The sequence below is a fragment of the Cryptomeria japonica genome, chromosome 6, assembly GCF_030272615.1.
Source record: "Cryptomeria japonica chromosome 6, Sugi_1.0, whole genome shotgun sequence".
In the NCBI taxonomy this organism is placed as follows: domain Eukaryota; kingdom Viridiplantae; phylum Streptophyta; class Pinopsida; order Cupressales; family Cupressaceae; genus Cryptomeria; species Cryptomeria japonica.
Window position 1 is genome coordinate 13,124,939 of NC_081410.1, and position 23,562 is coordinate 13,148,500.

The 23,562-nt window shown below is 36.7% G+C and overlaps 1 protein-coding gene across 3 annotated transcripts in view; it reads left to right on the forward strand.

Moving 5' to 3' along the window:
- Positions 1-407: 407 nt before the first annotated feature.
- The window catches only part of LOC131069791 (metallocarboxypeptidase A-like protein ARB_03789), a 30,458-nt gene continuing 7,303 nt past the window's right edge, over positions 408-23,562 (forward strand). Inside the window, exons 1-7 of one of the 3 annotated variants that reach the window (XM_058005370.2) lie at positions 408-855; positions 3,269-3,336; positions 3,474-3,527; positions 3,650-3,764; positions 3,904-4,041; positions 22,993-23,062; positions 23,151-23,206. In XM_058005370.2, coding sequence (XP_057861353.2) covers positions 631-855; positions 3,269-3,336; positions 3,474-3,527; positions 3,650-3,764; positions 3,904-4,041; positions 22,993-23,062; positions 23,151-23,206 — 726 coding nt within the window. In that variant the 5' untranslated portion in view covers positions 408-630. Of the gene's footprint in view, positions 856-3,268; positions 3,337-3,473; positions 3,532-3,649; positions 3,765-3,903; positions 4,042-22,992; positions 23,063-23,150; positions 23,207-23,562 lie in introns of all 3 variants that reach the window. The other 2 variants (XM_058005366.2, XM_058005360.2) reach the window with 2 other exon arrangements.

Here is a 23,562-nt window from a genome sequence, read left to right on the forward strand (position 1 = left end):
GCAATTTTTTTATAAATTTATCTAATCAACTCAATATAAAGTTCATGAAATTCCTTAAGGGACAATCACAAATTAGTTATCCCACAAAGCCAAAAAAAAATGCTTGTTCTCAGTTATTTAATAAGAAATGAAATATCTATATTGTTAGATTTACAATCACCACACCAAAAAAACAAACAAACATCTATGTAAAAATATTATCATTGCATAGTAACAAACTCTTTATCATTATTTATAAATATCAAATATTCACTAAAATATATTACTTAGATTTCTTAAAATATAGATATGCTAATGTAGATACTATATTTATCTTTGTATATAAAAAAATAAATTATTCCATTACTTAACTCTTAATTATAGCATAATATTCATGTCGGAAGATAAAAAGATCTGTTATCAAAATTGTCATAAGACAACATGAATTCTGTAGCCAACCTGAAAGACAGCTTTTTTCAATCAAGTGAATAGCTGCTGACAAATTTTAACCCCCAGCAAAAATTGTTAATCGTCAATCAAACGAAATTCCGAATCTCGGGATGGACAAAAATACAAAGGGATATAATTCAAACTAGTACAAAACATCAAGTGGAAGAACTTTCATAAGGAATCTTTCACATTCATTTTTCCATGGATGCCCACCAACAATCTAAATACAGATGCTTTCCGTTTTTGATGCCCAAAAAATTAAGGTTTTATTTTTCTTCTACAGTAAAAAAAAAAAAAAATATCAGTTTTTGCAGCATGATGCGGCCTCACGGAGATTTGAACCCTGGGTCGCAGGTTCGCAAATCCGCGTTTATTTTCTTGGCAGTGTTCTTAAGCTTAGGGTTTCTGAACGCTCTTCCTGCCCGGGTTAGTTTTCTTTCCTTTTACGGCAAAAGCTAACTAAAATCATTCTTATTCACACGCTCAGTTTTTTTGTAACATTAGAAGACATGGAATCACTTGTGGGCATTTTCTGTTCGAAGAACAATTAAACCGTTTGTAATTTAGTCGTTGCCGTTGCTTTCATTGCCTTCGATCTGAAGTATGCCGAGTTTCTGTAATTTTGAGAATTTTCGTTGTTTTTATTTCACAGTACTTATTTGACAACCTCGTAAAGCTGTGACATGGAGACTTATTTTTTCCCTTTCTTTTTCTTTTATCAATTTGGTTACGAGCAACCGAGAACGTGCCCAAACAGCTTCTAGGGATGAATAGATCTTATATACACTCACTTGTCCTCTAGGCCTATTCCTGGACGTGTTATTATACGCACTTGTCTGTAGGCCTATACCCTGACGTGTTCCATTCTATTGTGATGTGGGAATTTGAACTTGAGTCGCTTGTTTAATATGACTTCTTGCAAATTGGCAAATCTTATTGTTGAAAATTTTCTACAAAATGAACCAGATGGCAAAAAGGTAGCCCATAAAATATACTTAAATATGCTGACAGTTGCATAACCATTTTACTAACATGAAATTTTTTGATGGCGCTGCATTTAGTTTCCATATGTTTTAAACAAAGAAGTCTGCAAGCTAGTAGAGCCTTCCAATAGACATGTCTTCTCGCCACAAACTCTTCATCTCCATCGAATATTGTACCCTTCAAATCCTCTACTGCAACCTCTCCGTTTGTGTCACATGCAAGGCACTATACTGCATCTTCCTTTCTTGCAATCAAACATCACTAGAAAGAAAATTATCCACACCTCTATTCTTTTTTGCTTTTCTCTTTTTTGGTATCTTTTCAATCTCTTCTCTTATTTCATTCACCTGCTGCTGTAACTTAATAAATTCATCTCTCATTCTATCTCTTAATTTCCTCTCTCTTCTCTCAAGCACAAGAATCCTCAGAATCCATCCAATGACAAATTCCATTTTCTTCCTCCTCTTTTCCATCTTCAACTTTTAAAATCCTCAACACAATCTGATCTTAATGCAAACTGCCTCATGTTTGGCGATCTATTTACACACTCAAGAAAAATTGCTCCACAACTTCTCTATGTAGCTCCTCTTGCAACTTGCTCATACATTCGCAACAAACTCGCATACGTCTATCCTCTACCCAACAAAGATTTTTGGAAGACACGCCTCTCACTTCCTCTACCCACTCTCTCTTAGTGGAGGAACTATGTGCACCTTCTACCCAGCCTCAACCTTTGTTGGAGGATAGTAACAAACTCACACACTCCACTCTTAGGTCCTGGCGCGAGATTGCTTCACGTTCGAAGCTCTATTTGCACGCTCAGGAACTCCCGCTTGGATACCATTGATGTAGGGGACTCCCATACACACCCAAATGCATGCTCTGTTACACTAGATGAAGGGTTACTCTACCCAAGATTAGTCCACCCAATATTCATTGATAGCATAACAAATAGAATAACTAAAAAAATTGAAGAAATAACTTGCCTCTTCTATTTCAATAAAATGAAATACAAATTTTTCAATACAAAAGATTAGCCATTTAGGCATTACAACTATGCAAGCTGGAGCTACAAGATACCCTTCTACACCCCTAGCTACTACTCTTTATCTTTGAAGAGAAGAACTCAACTTGGAATGCTTAAAACTCTATTCCAAGCCTCTATTTATAGTTCTCTAATGCCTCTTACAATTCTCACTACCCATCTAAGAAAGCAATACATAGCAATCAAGAAATGCACCACATAGCCAATAGACGACCTTTCAACTTCCCTAGGAGACCACCTAAAGAGATGTCTTTTCAATTTTCCCAAGTGGTTGCCGAAAAAGGTTTCTTTTCCTATTTTTATGTAACCATTCGATAAATATGAGTGCATGAATTTTCCCCTTGTTCCCACATCCAAAAGAGTATTTTCATGATTTTAGGATTATAGACGATAGAAAAAAGTGTCTTTTCTTGAAAATTATAATTGCCATTGAACATAGGTCACACATATTAAATAATTTTCACCCCCTATGTCCCCTTGGGCACTTTCCTAGGTACATGGAGACCTATATATACTTGCATTTATTTTTAACCGGCTAACCATAATAGAAAATAAAATAATAATATTTTTTGGAAGATACAGTATTGCCATACACCCCTGGATGTTCCTGCATCACTCTCATTATCACTATTTCTGCATTATAGAAGGTTGAAGAAATATGATTAATGACCAATATTATCAGAGCACCCTTAGTTTTACAGCTGTCCATGGGAAGGTTTTACTACAGCCATGTGATACCTATGGGATTCTGACATGTATTGTGTTTATTTTTTCAAGAGTTCACATTCATTATTTAGGTTGTTATTGCAGGGAAATGGGTTGGTTGTGCCAGTAAAGCAGCAACTATCTTATATTAACTACAGTTTGTATCACCAAAGGTTAGCTTTAGTTAGTACTTAAGAAATTAAATTTTGTGAAATTATATATGTTGTTTGTGCAACACTTTTCTATTTGCAGTGCATGTTTGAAGTATCTGACACTTTTCACCGGACTGTATCTTTAAAATTTTCTGCAGTGATATTTTACTACAAGAAGTAGAAGCATTGGTTGCCCGCCATCGAGATAAAATGTCTGTAGGTTACCATTTTCATGCCTTATATAGCAATTCACATCAACTTCATTTGATTTTGAGCATTTTTGTTTGAGCTCATTTCACATACTTTTGACTGGTAGATTTTAATATCTGGCTAGGCAGATGAAGATTTTGAGGTCAATATCAGCTGGATATTCAGCAGAGATTTCGGTTATCACTTTTGCACATGGACAGGAAAAGGCTGAAGATGATCAAAAGATCCGCATCCTTCTTGTATGGTCCACCTTTAGAACATCTTATTTGTAAAAAAGTATAAGAGAGTAAATTTGTAATTTTAAATTTTGATCTATTGTTGACGTCACAAGATGCAAATTATGTAAGTTTACTGAAAACAAATTTTCTCTTGCTTCAGAATTTTGGACAGCATGGTAGGGAAATGATTACATCTGAAGTTGCCCTTAGATTGCTGAATGTTCTGGCTGGAGAATATCATTTGCTTGCCCTAGATGAAAATGCTCAGAATGATATTTTACAAAAGCTCATAATTAAGGTATATACCAATATCTACCAAAAATATCCTTGTTTGGATTTTCTATATCATTTACTGATTTATTTGCTGAAGGGTGTGGAAAATATTTTACATGGTTTTCCCTGTTGGAAATCGTAAAACTTTGTGTGCTCTAGGAAATGGTTCTGTGAATGCTTTTATGCGAACCAGACCAGGGATGCTTTCAGCATTTTGTGATGTATTTTTAATTTTGAAGTTTGTACTACCTATGGTTTGGAGACAATTGCATATAAATGGCAAGGCTTGCTTGATCCATATGCAAACAATTTGTTGTATTGGCATTTTTGGTATAGCTGTCCTCAAGATGAATGAAAGCTCAATGTGACTAATTTGCAGGCAAAGTCCTTTTTACTGGTTTACTAGCATCAACTCCATTCTCATGGCTATCCTCTGTGCTTACTTTCTTCAAAACAGTAAAGATCATTTGTTTGGAAGTATTAATTAAGTATAATCTTCTAGTAAATCAAATTCTTTTAATGTTTTTTAGTTATATAACCTTACGATGTAGGACTTTTAATTAACTCATGAAATACCTAGACATTTTGGTTGCTTAGAATGCCAAGACTGAATACAAATTCAATCTGAATCAGTCATCACTTTCTGGGGCTAAATTTATAGGAAACCTTTTTCACCTTAAAGAGCATTGTTACTATGGCTAAAGAAATTGAAGTTGCAAGATATTTCAAATTGTACAAAATTTGCCCAGTTTAGGGTTACAAGAGGGGTTGGCAGATGCCAATGTTCTTGAATCTTTTTTCTGTAAATTTGTGCACTGCAATTTAACTCTTCCCAGGACTTCTTAAGAGGTTTCTTATATTTTATGCCCACTGAATTAGCAATTCCAGAGTTTTCTCGACTTTTATTGTCTTTGAGAAAGCATATGCACAGTAAAAGATACCCATCAAAGTCTAAGAACTTTACAATTACTAGAAATAAATCATAACAAAAATTTACTGTTGTTCTTCAGATTTTCTTACAACTTCCCATCTAGCTTCTATCCTTTCAAATTCTTATACCCAACTTACAACTTATTTATTTACGAATGCTTTACTATCTGGTGCTTGTTATTTTCAACACTCTTCTTTCTTTTTTCCCATTGACCTACTTTTGGTCATCTGTGGACATCAATAAAATTTCTTTCCTTCTTTCTTTCTAATAACTCGTTACAAAGATACTGATCTTCATGATATCACCACTGCGGAAGTCATATGTTCCTCCATAACCCATTTCTACACTTGGTATCAGAAGACCTTATCATACTCCCTCCCTGACATTGCATACCTGAGTTGCAGTTGTTGATTATAATTAGGGATGGCGGATTCCAATTGCCATGGGCAACATTGGAATCCGCCCAAGGGGGCCAGCCCCTTCCCCAACCTGTAGAGCTGGGCCCTATACCTCACGACATCAAATGAAGATCCCACGCTACACTCAAGCCAACATGCCACCATGTATTGGGCCAACCCTATCCTAATGCTTTCGGTTAAATCCGCCCAAGGGGGCCAGCCCCTTCCCCAACGTGTAGAGCTGGGCCCTATACCTCACGACATCAAATGAAGATCCCACGCTACACTCAAGCCAACACGCCACCATGTATTGGGCCAACCCTATCCTAATGCTTTCGGTTAAATAAATAAATTGAATTCATTAAATCATAATGCAAGCCGACATGATTAAGATTATTATTCCCCATATAAATAAACTCCAACTTCACTCTATCATTCACTCATTCAGTTTTCATCCATGTGAAATATATGTGCCTACCAATGCGAATTCAAGAGGAAGACTACATCTGAAATTAAAGGGATTTATCCCTGTCATATCAGCGAACTACACATGGCAGTTATGGTGCGAAATTCATTAATGAAGAGAGTGAACTAAGGGATAAGGTTGCTGTCCATCAAAGAGCAGACTTCATACATTACCAACCTAGGGTTTGGACCTGATTGCTGTTGGAAGGGTTAAAGGTGCAGATGTGACCACTTGATGCTTGCGAAAGTGCAGTTTTGTGGAGACATTATCAGTCCTAAGTACAAACACCTTCAAGTACTTGAGATAAGTGTTGTAACCCTCATATGAACATAATTCATAATCAGATCTAAGGATCTTTTCTGGCTGGGTTTTTCCTCCTAGGAGGTTTTCCCAGGGTAACCATGTCTTGTTCTTATTTTGTTCATTTCTTTGTTATGCCTAAATCTGGAAAACTATAAATCTTTCACTAATCAACTTAGTTAGAAACTAAATTCTGGTTTTCTAAGTTATATTAATCTGAAAGTGTTAAAAACTAACAGTAGTCCCTTTGCTGTTACCTGTTGCTTTACTGCCAAAAGGCTGTCAAGTTTTTCAGCCAGTTCTTACTTATTTCTTCCCAACTCCAGTAGAACAATAACTCTGTCAATCACTGATTAATCTGAACAGATTTATATTTTTATTTGATAAGCTTCTTCTAGCATATGGCCATACACTCTCTCACAATCTTATCATATCAGACTTGATGCTCTCCTTGATAACTTGATATTAAGAATGAAACAATCTCAAAACTTGTTACCTTCTGATGCAACACAAACTTGATGCTTTATGACATTGCTCAATAAGCTTCTCAGGCTTGATGACAAATAACATGATCAAATAATGTATGCCTTTGCCCAATGCAGGCATCATATGTATGATAACATAAAATTATCACTACATGTCCTTGGCATAAGACCTTGCACCTTTTTGATAGAAACAAGTCTGAATTCCTTAATAACAAACGTGCTACTTCATTATCCAATAGGTATATGACTACTGTGGGACTAACCCGTACAATTCTATGTTTACAAATTTCAATCAAGCCTTTATCACCAAGTTCCAACTAACAGCATGATATGATCGATATTGACAACATTGACCTTATATATGCCGAGTGAATAAACCAATATAACTTTTAGTTGTGGACTTGAAACATGCTTCAATTGAGAGGAATCATAATGATAACTTTAGGTTTAAGTCATTCAAATATTGGACTTATTTTAATATGGTCATTCAGCTTCAACTGTTCAGCAACTACAAATACGTTTGCATGTTGCCCATGTTGCTACAGTTCCTGGTTTTCTGGACAGTTGGTGCATTGTTCATGAAACATTTACATTTTAATACATTCCACATCAGGCTCTGTCTATGCCCTTCTAATGTCACGTCTAAAAATTTCATTACTGTCCAAAAGTACTCTGATTACAAATACATGTTTTTTTTCTATCTGCAAATTGTTTTTTGACATTAGGCTTCATGAGTTTCTATCACAGTCCTTCACACTAATTTGCTCTGCTATCATTTCTGTTGTTCTCTTCATCCATTCTACTGTACTTAAACTAGAGGTATATAATATGCCTCCATTATTCCTTCATCAATCTGAGTCGCTTGTCCTGTATAGTCTGTGCTCTGCCACAGTTTACTGGACTTTCTAAGTCACAGTCAATCAATTAGTTGTCTTCTGTCCAGTCTTTCTGGATTTGACTTCTGCAGGTCCAGGTTTTGACCTGCTTATTTAGAAACCAAAAGCTTCATAAATTTATGTCACATACAATCAATATCAACCATTGCTTGATCCCTGTACTCCTTTTGTTACAATTTCTTCCTCTGCTCCATTATTAAAAAAATTTCTCAGTAGCAATCTTCCAGCCACTGTCTTTCAACGACCTGGTCATTCTCATTGTTCTTGTACACGTTATGTCCCACTATAAATCTTTTCTAACCAAGATTTAGACATTATTTGATGTCCTCACTAACTGCATCTTATTTTGTCCAGGTGCAATCTTCTAGTTCCATGCTCTGATACCAAATGTAAGCTATTAGAGAGGCTGTGTGTAAGTATATAAGAGACAAAGCTTAACACAAATAAAATGAAAAAGTACACATCAATTTCCAGGAGCTTAACAGCAGCTGAATTCAGAATAAATGTAAGAATTGAGCATAACATCCCACAATTGACAGAAAATAAATATGCACATACGTATAGTAGGTCATATATAGAGCATCAAATATCCTGGGTGGATTCTTCAATGGAACCCCAGAACACAAGAAAATAATGAAGAATATATAATTGATATAATGGATGTCACTGTATAGATATAGGTGGGGAAAAGCCATCTATTTATATCCCTATTCTTAATTATGGGCAGGGAGAGTAAATACTCAAGGGACTTTTGTGTTGACATCAATCCCAAGGTATACCATAAGTATTGGTAACCCTATAAGCATGACAAAGCAAGATTTTCAACTCTAAGAAGTGACTGTTGATCTTCAATTTTTTTAATACTTTTCACCTAACTTCGGCTTTCTCTAATTCTAATGCTCTACCGTACAACTAAGTTGCCAGTTTGGGTTTGGGCACTGGTTCGGGTTTGAGAACCTGGTTTGTTGGTTCAGCAAAATTTTGAAAAGGGGTTTGGGTTCGTTTTGGGTTCATTAGTATAAAAACAATGTAAAAATTATATCTATATATATATAGTTCAAGTATCATTGTTTCAAAAATTGGAACTATAGTTTTAAAGTTTAATTATCAAATGGATTCTCTAAATCATCAACATCATCATTCTCATCGTCCTCATCATTGACATTGACATTAGATGAACCAATGCCAATGCCAATGCCACTTGCACTTGTACTATTAATGTTCTCACTTTCCAAGTTCTTAAATGCAACACGCTGAGAAGTGGAAGCATCCAAGTCAGTATGCTCTATATCCCACATCTTCGACTCCCCTTGCTTGTAGTCATGTTGCTTGTGTGAAAGGAGAGGCAAGTTGGAATGCACATATACTAAGTTCTCCAATATTTTTAATTGCAATCTATTGTGCTTTACTGAGTGGATTAAAGAATATGTGTGCCAATTTCTTTCTGATACAGATGAACTAGCAACCTATGAAGAAAAATTAAACAATTAAAGTTATAAAATTACTAGCAACCTATGAAGACAAACTAAACTATAAATAAAACAAACTTGTGATAAAATAAATATTCTTTAGTTAAACTTGTGATTAAATTTTTGATTGCGAGGGGCTGCAGGTTTTGGAAGCATGTGCCATGGAAGTACCACCAACTATGAGCATCCTTCTTAAACCTATGATGAAGAGCATCAACACTTAGCCATTTGCGTTCACAAAATCAGTGAACTCATTTGTAATCAAATCTCACACATCATCTATAGGGAAGAGTCTAAGGAATGTTGCCTTGTACCCCCCAAACACTTCTAAATCTCTCCATGGTGCAAGCCTTCTTGGTTGATCAAGAAACTAATTGCTATAGTACTTTGGTGTCAATGCATAGGCAAGAAAATGTAAAGGAGTGGTCAACTTATTCCACCTTTCTACAACAATCGCTTGCAATTGTTTGAAGAAAGTCTCTTTAGGGTCTTGCTCTTGCTCTTTTGCACTTATGATGCACTTCATCTGCTCAAGCATTGAGTTGATGCCATCATAAACCTCTACAATGCATGGCCTATTCATGTCAGTGTAGGGAATTATGCTCATAATGGGTTCGGTGAAACTAAGGAGATACTTCACACGATCCCACCATGATGTTGAAGTTGTAGCTTCAGTCGGAATCCTAAATATCGACACTGTAGATCAAATGTGTAAGTGGCCTATCTGCCTTACACATTTGATCAATCAATTAACCTTATTAAAACTATTCAGACTTCCTTACATAACCATACTTCATCATTCATGTCAATTCATTTGACAAGTATTATGATAAGTTTGATTATCTATTTGTGTCACAAAGTTGATTATTGTTTATTGAATATATTGGTTTAGTTATGTATTACCATTGTATATCGGGTTAGTGAAATATCCTGATAACTATCATTAGTTAAGTTATCGATTTGGTTTACATGCATCGGACTCTTGGTGAAGAGTCGTGACTCCTTCGTGGGTCTTATATTTGTATGCATTCATTTAGATCGATATGGAAGGGTGAGATAGAAGAGAACATATAAGATAGAAAATATTTATACTACAGCTCTGATACCATGTTAATTCAAATCAGATCCAGCCTAAGGAAAGATCAGATCAGATTTATAAAAGCGAGATTATCCTTCTACTACTGTCTTCAAAATTATCGTCTCCTATCAACATCAAGATGGTGAATGGGATTAGAGTTGAAGACAGACTTGAAGGAGCATCTAACTTCGTATTTTGGAAGTTCATAATCATGCTTGCCTTGAGTGAAAACGAATTAGATGAATTTGTGAAGAAATTTATACCGGAACCAGAAGAAGAAGATGAAAAGCTTCAATGGATGAGAAAGAACAATAAAGCCATGAAGATGTTAGTTGACTCAGTGAAAGACCATATTGTGCCAACTATCTCCAAGATGGAGACTACCTACGACATGTTCAAATCATTAGAGAACATGTATGAGATAAACAACACAAGCCGATCTCTTGCTCTAAAGCAACAACTCCATCATGTCAAAATGACTAAAGGCGAATTCATCACCTCATACTTCATGAGGATTACTGAATTGAAAGATCAACTCTCTACTATAGGTCACACAATAGAGAGCAAAGAACTAACCATGCTGGCACTAAATGGTCTCCCCTCCTCATGGGAGGCATTTATTCAAGGGACAAGTGCAAGATCAAAACTTGCAAAGTTTGATTGATTAAGGCAGGATTGCATTCAAGAAGAGTCTAGATCCTCTATAAGAGGCATTGGCCAAAGCTCAATAAATGAAGACATTCATGTTCTTGCCTCCCACTCCACAAAGATGAAGGGTAAGAAAGGACACTCCAAAAGAAAGAAAGATGAGGAATCAAATGGTGCTCCTATACACAAAAGAAGGAAGGACATTTTAGAAATCCAATGCTTTAGATGTGACAAATATGGTCACTACGCAATAGAATGTCCAACCAGGACTATGCCTCAAGCCTCTATTGCGGATGTTGGTGAGACTATTCCACAAAAGGATTCAGATGGATTCATATTCTGATTTGAAAGAGATAAGTTTTCTTTTGAATGAATAATGTTCATGAATTTAATATGCAGTTTTTTGTTAATTCATGCAATTACATTATGCATGTTATTTGTGAAATAACTTTGTTAGTAGATGTTCACTTACGACAAGCTGCATTTGGATATCTTGTGTTTTAAATTTCTTCAATTTACTATGAGAAATTTGTCCCTTACATTTAGGACATCTTTAGAATCACAGTCTGTTGCTTTTCAGGCTATAGAGTTTTAAAGTTCTATTTGTGATGAAGAGATTGAAATTCAGGAGGGATAGCAGAGGACTTCAGTGGAGATCTTGAGGTTTTCCTGCAGAGGTGAAACAGTTCACTTGTGAAAAACCATAGAGGCACTTGTGCTGGTAATGATAGCATCTCGGGTTACAAAGCCAAGATTGAGACAAGAGGGCTCTCTAAGTGAGAGGGAGCATACTGAAAGGGGATTTTGTTCTAAATCTCAGGATGATCATATTCCTGGCTAGGACTTGATCTTATGAGAGTAGATCCATGGTGGTTTTGGATATAGCACTTCCAACCGTATGAGGATTATACCAGATGATGAGAGGCTCCTAAAGCAAGATATCTTCCATGATTGGGACCATGTGAGCAAGGGATGCTTCTGTGATAGAGGGAGTAGCTAAGAGGATGTGCTTCTATTGATATATGAGGATCTTGATTATATTGGTTCAGAGGGAGTGGACCATGTCAAGATGGTTTCTCTAGTGATCAGTCAAATGACTATGATTCATGAGATGGAGACCTATGTATGTAGGGTGGAAGGCCTTTATGCTGACTCCTAGGTCATGATATTCCTGGATAGATAAATACTTGGTGAGCTTAGAATACACCAAGAGTGATGCAGACTCCAACCTTGTATTTCATGAAAGGTCAAAGCATGTGTAGATCAAGTTATAGACTTGGTGAAAAGGTATGATATTCAATTGAGATACATTAGTACTAATGAGCAAACGGAGCAGACATTCTCACCAAGCCTCTCCAGGATAAAGTTTGTGTACTTTCGAGGTAAGCTTGGTATGGAAGAGAATAAAGCCCTGGCTGAGATTGAGTCTCAGCAACATCAATTTGTTTATATATATATATACTAATGTATTCTTCTTTTCAAAAGATGTTTAAAGTGTAAACTCTTGATTAATGCATTTCTCTTTGAGAGAGACTTGAGGTGTAAGCCCTTTTCTCACCCTCTGATATGGTTCATGGTGTCGTGTGTGACTCCATGACAACATTGGTTTAGTGCTTGATGAGCCCCTGTGAACATTATTGTGAGGTGACAATCTCTCAATGATGAACACTTGTACATCTCACCATTATTGTAAGGTGACGATCTAACAATATTGGTTGGTTAAACCATTATGGTGGATATCATGTGATGTGATATCTATGGATATGCCATAATGGTCGATATCTCGAGAGGTAATATCTATGGATATGCCATAATGGTGGATATCATGAGATAAGCTATAATGGTGGTGTTGTGACGTATTCACACATCGCCCCATTGCAAATATGGACCCCTACTTTTTTGCTTTCTGGGGTTTGTTTCTAGGTCTTTTAGGGTTTTGTCTATTAGCCTTTGCATGCTGAGTGTTGCCAGAGGGATCACTAAGAGAGCAGGCTTTGTTTTAGCTTAAGGTGAGGCAGTGGATGCTCCGGGTTAGGGTCATCTTTGAAAGTCTTCCGTAGGACAAAGTTTTGCTCTTGTTGCTAATTGTGTCTTGTTTGAGTTTGAGGAGGTCAATGAAGCTTGGTGAGTGAATATCATCTTTGAAGGTCTGAGTTAAGTCAAATTGGTGAGTGATGAAGTTTGGAATGTCATCCTGATCTTCAAATGTCCTGAAATTTGGCTGTCTGGAATGTCATCCTGATCCTGAAATTTGACTAAGTTTGGAAAATTGAAGAATCCTCCAAAAACTAGATTTTGCATTATAACTCCTGGACGTCCGAAACCACTCTCAAACATCCTGACAGTATATATGGAATGTAACTTAAAGTATAAGAAATCTTATACTTAAATGTTATATTCCATATATGAATCCTGTCGGAGAGACCAAAATGTCAAATTTTGCTCCTGACCCTTCCAAAGGGTCTAGAGCGAATTCCTCTATAGGACATTCTACTTTGATCCAAACTTAGAACTAACTCATTCCCAGGCATTATTGAGGGCAAAACACTTATTTGGAGTGAAGAAATATGAAAATGAAGTCAGGATTTGAGCATAAGGAGGAATTTCGCTCTTGACCCTTCCAAAGGGTCCAGAGCGAAATTCATATGAGACCCTTTTTTTCTTCACAAAACCTTGAAGTGAATGCTAACTTGGATTGGAGGATGATCGGGAGAGGCCTAATAAGTTGTATCCAAGCCAAAGAAGGGAGGAAAAAGGTGAAAATGAGCCTAAAATGAGAATTTCGCTCCTGACCCTTCCAAAGGGTCCAGAGCGAAATTCACTTTTCCTCTATTTTGCTCTTTGATATGGCCAAGTTTTGGATTTTTGAGGCATGGTTGAGGAGGCTTTGATGCATATTTGCCTTTGAGAAGAGGTTTGAGGCGATGAAGTGGTAGAAATCAACCCAAAAGGAGAATTTCGCTCCTGACCCTTCCAAAGGGTCCAGAGCAAAATTCCCTATAGGTCCTGTCCTTGGCCTAGGTCCAAAGCGAAATCCTCAGTTTGATCCCCTATCTTGCCTAAAATGATGAAAACGACCTTGTTTTGAGCTAAAAGGATGGCAGATGGATTTGATTATTGTGAGGAGAAGTGAGTTTGATCAAGCTTGAAGGCAAAGAGAAGCAATGGAGTGTGAAATCAACCTTAGTCAAGAAGTTCGCTCCTGACCCTCCCAAAGGGTCCAGAGCGAAATTCCAAGAAGACACCCATTTCTTCTTTGTTTGGACCAAGATCTTAGTCCCTTTGGCGTATTTGGAAGTAAATCAACATGTTTTTGCCTTAGGAAGTGAATGAGGGCGAAGGGAATGAAGAATCAAGCCTAAATCTTGAATTTTGCTCTTGACCCTTCCAAAGGGTCTAGAGCGAAATTCTTGCAAACACCTATTTTTCCCTTGGAGAAGGTCAAATCCTTGGTTTTATGGCGTGGATGGAAGTGAGATGATGTGTCCTTGCCTTTTGAGGTGGTTTGGAGTTGAAGGAATGAAGAGTCAAGCCTAGAACAAGAATTTCGCTCCTGACCCTTCCAAAGGGTCCAAAGCGAAATTCCCAAAATCTCTCTTTTCCTTCCATTTTGTGTCAAGCCAAGTGTGGATCAAGGTGGATTGAACTTGAGGAGACCCTTAGACATGCATTTGAATGGCTTGAGGCCACCAATGATCAAGATTTTGAGCTAGAACAAAGATTTCTCTCTTGACCCTTCCAAAGGGTCTAGAGCGAAATCCTAAATAGGTCCTGTCCTTGGCCATGATTTTTAGCGAAATTCTCCTTTTTGGCTATTTTGAGGGTCAAGCAATTGTTGCATGCATGGGAGAAGGATCCAAATAGAGAGTCAAGGTAGATCAAAGTGAGAAGAATGGAGCTAAGTAAGAGAAATCAACCTAAAAGGAGAATTTCGCTCCTGACCCTTCCAAAGGGTCCAGAGCGAAATTCTTCAAACCACCTATTTTCTCCTTGTGTGAAGCCAAAACATTGATTCCTATGGCATGGTTGAAGGTGGAGTGAGGTATTCTTTCCTTGTAAGGTGAATTGGAGTGAAGGAAGTAAAGAAATAAGTCTAAAACTTGAAGTTCGCTCTTGACCCTTCCAAAGGGTCCAGAGTGAAATTCTCAATTTCACCTAATTTGCTCATGATGAAGGTCAAGGTATGGATTCCTAAGCCTAGGTAGAAAGAAGACTAGTGTATGCTTGCCTGGGAGGCATTTTGGAGTGGAGAAATGATAGAACTTGAGGCTAATCAGGAATTCCTTAAAAACTCCATTTTGCTCCAATTTTGCATCAAACTTGGTGTTGGTTGAGATTAAGGGGATCCTTAGACATGCATTTGAACAAGTTGTCCAATGCAAATTTCGCTCCTGACCCTTCCAAAGGGTCCAAAGCGAAATTCTCTATAGGTCATGTCCTTGGCGGGTCAAATCAATGATGTCTTCAGGGGAAAGCAGTTCAAAGGTCAAGTGAAGTGCAGGGCTAAAGGAATATGATTTGAGCCAAGAATGCGAATTTCGCTCCTGACCCTTCCAAAGGGTCCAGAGCGAAATTCCTAAGTAGTCTAATGTTTTGCCTAGGTCCTTGAGTGAAACCTATTCCTTGGCAATTTTGGAGGTTAATGACTTGATCTTGGCGAGGTAATGTTGAGAATAAGGTTTGATTGAGCAACTTTGTCAGAATTCGCTCCTGACCCTTCCAAAGGGTCCTGAGCAAAATTTTTATAGGGCCTGTCCCTGGGAAGGATTCTAAGGCAAATTCTATCTCGATGCCTTCCTGTTAATAATTTAAGGTAAGAAAAGCTATGAACAGGATAAACATATCATGTGTACTTGATCGTCTTTTGGTTTGTTTTGCAGATGGGAGGAGACCAGGCCAAGACAAGGACGACCTATTCCAACCCATCATCATCAAGGACGTCCCAGATGCATAAAGGAGGACTCAAGGTGTTTTGAAGCGTTGGAAGACTTCAAGTGTTCGAGGAGTTGCAAGCTAGCCTCAAGACCTCATTCTACCACATGATGACAAAGAAGAATGACACTTCAAGGCAAGGGATGCTACTGGAGAAAGAAGACTTGATAGTAAGGAGGCCTCATCAAGCATATGGGAATCAAGAGGGTACACTTTTCATCAAAGTACATCAAGGACGAAGGAAGATCAACCAAGGCACAAACGTTAGACAAGGTGGCATCCCAGTCACTGCTCCTCCAGTCGGATTGGTCCACCTCAGCATGTCCAGAGTCAATGTACCTGACTCATCGGGGACAACACAAACTTCGAGGCACCTACCCCTGTTTCCTATTGGTTCTCAAATATTGAATGTAATTTTCTCATTGGCTAGGGAAGTTTGTTATAACAAACCCTAATTAGGGTTTCTGTCTTGTAATCCTAGCCATTGATTCTAAGTCAATCAGAGCTATCAATCTGTAAAGGGCTCTCTATATAAAGCCCTGGCTCCTCATTTGTAAAGGTTAATAGTTAATCGTTAGAGAATAGGAAATAGTTAGAGAGAATAGTCAATAATTCGTAGCATTTTAGAGTAGAGTAGAAAGAGAAGGCAAAGATTGTTGCCAAGACATTGTTGCAAAAGACTTGTAAACTTCATTGAAGAAATGGTGAATTCTATGTGTCCATTCAACAATTTGCATGGTCTCTATACTTCTCAAATTTGATTTCATGTTATTAGATGAGTGGAAGAAATGTGTATGATTGATGGTGAAATTTGTATATCCATACTACTAGCAGTTTGTTGATTGCAAACTATGATTGATGGTGAAATTTGTATATCCATACTACTAGCAGTTTGTTGATTGCAAACTTGCCTTGTGTAGTCAACCGGAATCATTCAGCTTAAGCTTAACTTCAATTATCGCTTCTTCATTGATATGCATCAACCTGACGGTATCTATGCTTGTAGCGGTGATTTGAACATCATAAAGCCATCCTTAGAAGATCGCACAAACCTTGTGGAGATGATCCTAATATGTCAAAGGAAGACTTAGTTAGAGTTTCATCAAAGGTCATCCATTGCTCTTACATTCTTAGTGTTAGAAATAGATCCCGTTTCAACCCTTATCCGTTTTTCCTTTTTCAAAATCAAGGGCCAGTGAAATTCTACGTTCCAGTAACATCCAAAGCAAATCAAACGCTCAGGTCATCGAGTGTAAGTCCCCTTGTGATTCCAGCAAAATCACATCATACCGCGAGAAGCTTATCCACGCGTAGAGACCCTACATACAAGAACCTTGGAGTTACTCCTATTGATCCTTTGGCAAGATCTTCAGCAGTCGGGAAACTTTGTTCAAGAGAGGATAAGGTACCTTGGTATTTTATTCTGTGTTCGCATGTGCATGAAAAACACATCAATAGGTGGATATTACATAAAGAGACATTCATGGTGGATTTCATGTGACGTGAAATCCGTGGACATGCCATGAAGTAATATATTTGAATATGCCATTAAGGTGGATATCATGAGACGTGATATCCGTGGACAGGCCATAATGGTGGGTATTACCTTAAGAGATTTATGGTGGATATCATGTGACATGATATCCATGGACATGCCATAACACTTGATATCACAGTGAGGTGATATCTTTCTCTTCCACATATAGATGTAGCTATTGTGGTAAATCATCACTATGGAGTGATGTAAGGATGAGAAGGATTCCTCCCTAGCTAAGAGGGAGTGTTGAAGTTGTAGCTTCAGTCGGAATCCTAAATACCGACATTGTAGATCAAATGTGTAAGTGGCCTATCGGCCTTACACATTTGATCAATCAATTAACCTTATTTAAACTATTCAGTCTTCCTTACATAACCATACTTCATCATTCATGTCAATTCATTTGACAAGTATTATGATAAGTTTGATTATCTATTTGTGTCACAAAGTTGATTATTGTTTTTATCTAAACTGATTCTATCTATCAAACTATTGAATATATTGGTTTAGATATGTATTACCATTGTATATCGGGTTAGTGAAATATCCCGATAACTATCACCAGTTTAGTTATCAATTTGGTTTACATGCATCGGACTCTTGGTGAAGAGTCGTGACTCCTTCATGGGTCTTATATTTGTATGCATTCATTTAGATCGATATGGAAGGGTGAGATAGAAAAGAATAGATAAGATAGAAAAGATATATACTACAGCTCAATACAACAAGGAGTTAATACTAAGCAGTTGATGTCTATAGCAGACCGAACATATAGCCTACATAGCAGATAGATTGGTTTTCCACCGTGCTTAGTTTGAATTAACACACGAGTCATCCAATATCCTTTACCTAATTCTTGTTGCCCTCTCAGTGCTGCTTTGCTTCCATATAGCCCGATTTTGGCTAATCGCCATAGTACAAAGTGCCATGTTAACTTTCACAAGTTGTCTCAAGACAATTGTGTTAGATGCAAAATGGGTCTCTGCAACCTATAACAAAAATTGAAGCCAAAATGATTAAAAATTAAAGACAAACTTTAAATAAGAATACTTATTACACAATCAAATTATGAGCATTTAAAATAAAAAAATCAGAAAATGTAAAATTAAATTACTATTTCACTTACCTTCAATAGCTCCAAACTTGAAAAAGATCTAAAAATCCCTTGAGACATGTGGTGGTTTGTGATGAACATTTGGATGTCCTTAGCCTCTACATACACCTCTTTGATCCAATCAATTTTATTCCCATTTTAACTTGCTCCTATAGACTTTTTAATTAATAATTTCACACAACACTCGATGCCTACCTTATACAAGACTAACTTTATATAAGACTAGATACTTAGATACTTGAGAAAACTCTAACACGTGATCTAACTTTATATAAGACTTAAGAAAACTCTAACACTCGATGCCTCAAATGAGTTCGCAAGGCCTCTATTTATAGCATTTGGAGGCCAATGGGTAGAACATACATATCCTATTAAGACAATGAAATCTAGTTCATAGGTATATCCCACCAAATTACCATTGTGTATTTTCTTTATTGAGTATTTACTATGAACCTAGATTCTCCAGATAGGCTCTCTCTTTAGAGGAAAGTGAGTCTTGGATGCAGGCCATGTAGGGGGAGATGATGGCTTATGACAGTTGTGACACCTAGTATCTTGTTAGTTTTCTCAAAGGAAAGAAGCCCATTTGTTGCAAATGGTTGGTCAAAAACAAGGCTAAGCTAGTGGCCAAGGGCTACACCCAGAGTGAGGAAGTTGATTTTGGTGAAATTATCTCTCCCGTTGGCCAGTTAACTTCTATCTATTGTTGCTGCTTGTAATTTTGAAATAGAGAAAATGGATTTTAAAACTACTTTCTTGCATAGGGATCTTGAGGAGGAAATTTATATGCAACAACTTGATAGTTTTGTTGTGAAAGGAAAAGAACACTTGGTTTTTAGGGTAAAATGGCCATTGTTTGGTCTTAAACAATCACCCAAGATGTGTTACCAAAAGTTTGATGCCTTTGCATTGAAGTTGGGTTATGTTAGAAGTGAGGAGGATCATTGTGTTTATATTAAGTTTATTAGTGATCAAATATTGATTATTGTCTTGTATGTTGATGGCATGTTTATGGGTAACAACAAGGCAATGATTATGGAGCTCAAAACTCAGCTTTTTGGCACATTTGATATGAAACACTATGGGGCTATTAGATATATCCTTGGGATGGAGTTTAGTAGGTATCGGGTTCACAAAAAGCTTTAGTTAAGTTAGGGTAAGTATGTTGATACCATTTTGCAAAGATTTAATATGCAAGGCTGTAAACTAGTAATTATTCCATTTCTGGTTGGTACTAAGTTGAGTTTAGGCATGTTTCCTAATTTTGATGATGGTTTTGAAGAAATGTCTAAGGTTCCTCATGCTAGTGTCATACGTACTTTAATGTATGCAATGGTTTGCACTAAACCAGATTTAGCCCAAGCAATGGGAGTTTTAACCAAGTTTATGTCTAACCCTAGTAGAGAGAATTGGAATTTTGCAAAAAGGGTGTTTAGATATTTGCAAGGTACTTATGATTATTGTTTGGATTATCATGGTACTGATGACGTGTTCAAGTCATTGGACATACAAGGTTTTGTTGATGCAAATTGGGAAAGTGACTTGGATAGTTGGGGGTCCACTAGTGGCTATGTTTTTACTTTATTTGGAAGAGCAATGAGTTGGATGAGTAAGAGATAACCTACAGTTGTGTTCTCCACCATTGAAACAAAATATATGGCTGCTACACTTGCCTCTAAGGAGGTAGTATAGTTACAAAGACTTGGTATAGGTATTGGTTTTTATTGCAGTGCAGTGAGGATCGAATGTGACAGTTAAGAGTACCATATGTTTGGCCAAAAATCCTTTGTATTATACTCGTACCAAGCATGTTGATGTTCAATATCACTTTGTGGGAGAAATGGTTGAGAATGGTAAGGTCTTGATTGAAAAGGTTTACACTTTGGATAATGTTGTAGATTATCTTATGAGGTCAGTGACCACAGATAAATTCTCTTATTGCAAGAAGGCCATGGGCCTTGATCATTGTATTTAAATTCATTATTTGTGTCTGATGGTTACAATTGCAATTGCAATGTATACTGTTAAGTGGGAGAATGTTAGGATAGGTGACATTAACCTTGTATTCCTGAGTCATTTTCATGTGTCTCCATGTTTTTTGGAGAGTGTTCTAGAGGACATGAGAGATAAAATATTTATTATTTATTGCCTATGACAAATTGGTGCATCCCATAGAGGTAGACACTTGTTAGTGACCATTACAGAGCATTCTGGGGAATATTTCTACTAGGCATCCACTTTTTGGGTAGGGACCATCCAGACTTGCATGTGGTTGCATGTCAATGCACGTTGAGGTGCCATATTTTGCATGTTGTTGCATGTTCTAGAGTGAACTATCGAAGCCGTCGAAGAGTAATGGAGCACCAGGGATTGACTGATTGTGATTGGTTATGGTTTAGGCACCCATGTGAAGGCCATGTGAACATTAATTATTTCTTACAATGTTTATGGGCTGTCCATTAAGAGAGGCTTGGTTTTTTTAGGTGGTTTTAGCTTGTTGTTTTGAGATTCCACAGTGTTTTTCCCTCCCACAAATCTCTATAAATTGGAGTCTTGGGATAGCAGTTTCATATTAAGTTGTAGGTAATGGGGTATTGATGAATAGTAGTGAAGAGTATTGTTGTATACATCTTGTTGAAGATTAAGAATATACTTGCCTTCTTTCTCGTGATTTTAGTAAAAGGTGCTTTAAATGCACACAGTTCTAAGCTAATGCATGATAAGAAAGATTTTGGTTATAGTTTTCCTTGCGATGGTTTGGGATGGGGCGGTACTTGTGATATTTCGGCTTGGGATTGCTTTTTATTTAGTAGTTTTTTGGATGTTGAATATCATTGGATGGGTTACTTTCTATTGTAGAGTTTTTTAGTGAAAGTGTTTCTCCACATAAGTCTAGTATTATCTTTGGTATTGCTGTTTCTATGCTTTTATGTTGAATGTGCAATCACATTATCTACTTGGGTAATCTTTGCTTTCAGATTTGCAAACACTATTTTTAAGTTATTATTGGAGTTTGCTTCACCTTGTTCTCAAGATGGTTGTATACTAGCTGTTGAGTGGAGCATTTAGCAGATACTTGGTATTGTTACGGAGGTGATGGATTTTGATGTTTGTGTTTCGGTTGAGGCATGATGGAGGATGGGAGTGTTGTGGTTGAGATGATGGGCACTTGGTGGATTTTGTAGGTTGCTTTGTTGAGCCTGTGAGCATATAGGAGCTGTTTGAGTCTATTGACATTTTATCTCTAGTGGTTAGTTTATTTTGTTAGAACCCCTTATACTCTTGCAATGTGAATATCAAGTGCAATGTTAGGATTAGGTGTGCTATTCACCTTGTATATTCTAAGGTCTAATGGTTCGTGGATAACTAATTATATACGCTTTTTCAAAATTCATGGTTTGAGCAATGAGAAGTCCATGTTGGGGTGGGATATATATAACTGTTTTATTACTCTTCAAGGATTTGGAAATATTGTTTATAATGAGACATTGAATAGGGGTTACATAGTCTACTTTTAAGAACATTTTTCTACTATTAGTTGGCATGAAGCTGTAATTATAACTTCATGGGGGAGTGCTTAGGAGTTATATAAATGAACTTGCATCATGGAGGTAAAAGATGTGTATGGTAGTTACATTCTACTTTGAAGGCCATTCTCTGGCTGTGGATCATAAGAGTTTTTACCATGGTATTTTGGGACCTTGTTCTGCTTTGTCGCAATGTCTTAAGGTGGCTTTTGGGTCTTCTTGAGTCTATATATTGAAGGCTTGAGCTAAGGCGTCATGTATTATTTTCTTCAGGGTTCCATTGCTGGTTTTCCTCAAAAAATGAAGAGTGTTGATCTCCCCTTTCTCTTGATAGAGCACTAGACCTTGAGAATTTATTGAAACTGTTGGTTGTTGCTGAATAGTACTTTGGTCATGCTTTGGAGGCTGAGTTTTTTTGGGAAGGATTTTTCACAGGATATATCTGTGTCACTCATGTAGTTGCTTTTATTCTTCTCCTCCTCATTTTTGTTCTTGTCTAAGTGCTGTTTATATGTCAGAATGTTGCTGATTTTTTTGTAGATCAGTTACTGTGATTTTCTCCTTGTAAAAGTAATGTGGAAATATTTTTCTGTTTACTAATTAAGTTTTGTTTTGAGTTTAATTGCTAAGAGTTTTGTGGGCATATTTCCTTACAGCCTTGGACTTATGTAGACTTTTCTGCAAGTCCAAGGACGAGTCCCTTGGTTGGCATATTGACTTTCTAGTCCTGGGCAAGTTTGTTTTGATTTATGCTTACGATAGGGCAACAATAAAAATATACAAAACATTACTTATTAACTTTCAAATAGTTGGTATTTATTGTGGGTACAAAATCAACCTCTGGACTACCTTAACTTATTTGTGAATTGATGTACACTTATCATAAACAAAATCTTCCAAACTAACATATAACTTATTGTAGTGTTAGAAGTTAGAACAAAGTTCTTTGTATCCTGTGCAGAAAATGGCGGTGTATTCTACTGCAGAAGCATGCTAAATATCATTTAAATCTATTGGAAAGACAAATATTGCAGCCTACAATACTGAGAATATTGTAGCTTGTAGAACAATGCCTATTTAAGATAAGCGACATTTGGTTATCTTATAACCAAGTTTCACACTTCATTTTCACTCTTAGATTCAAATCTTTTCTTTACGTTTGATGTATGTTATTGACTTAATTGTAAATGAATAGGTTGTACCAATGGAAAATTTGAATGGGCGAAAAATGGTTGAGGCAGGGAAGCTTTGTGAAAGGAAAAATGGTGGGTGCCAATAGTAGTTCATAAAAATTCTGAACCCAGAAAATCATTACATGCATTTTGTGAGATAAAGCTGTATGTTCATTTACAGGAAGGGGAGTTGATATTAACCGTAACTGGAGTGTAGACTGGGGCAAGAAAGAAAAGGTATATGCTTCTTTCTGGTTACATTTTCTTAATAATTCTAATAAAGAATAGGGATATGTTAGTCAATCCAATTTCTGTATCAAGAATCAAGATAGTGATTGATTTTATTTGAGTTCTAGAATCTATTGAATATTTTGACATGTGATGTGACTCCATTTAATTTCTATTGTGTGTTCTACAGTCAACTATGATTGATTGCTGAAAGTTATTTATAAAGGCCATACATGATTCTATGATAACAGGAATCTCATTTCATAGAAAGCACTTTGTAACGAGTTTACCAATTTGAAAATTTGTCAAAATGTATTTGAATTGTCACAGTGCTATGGTCCCTTATCTTAAACTGTTGTATGCAC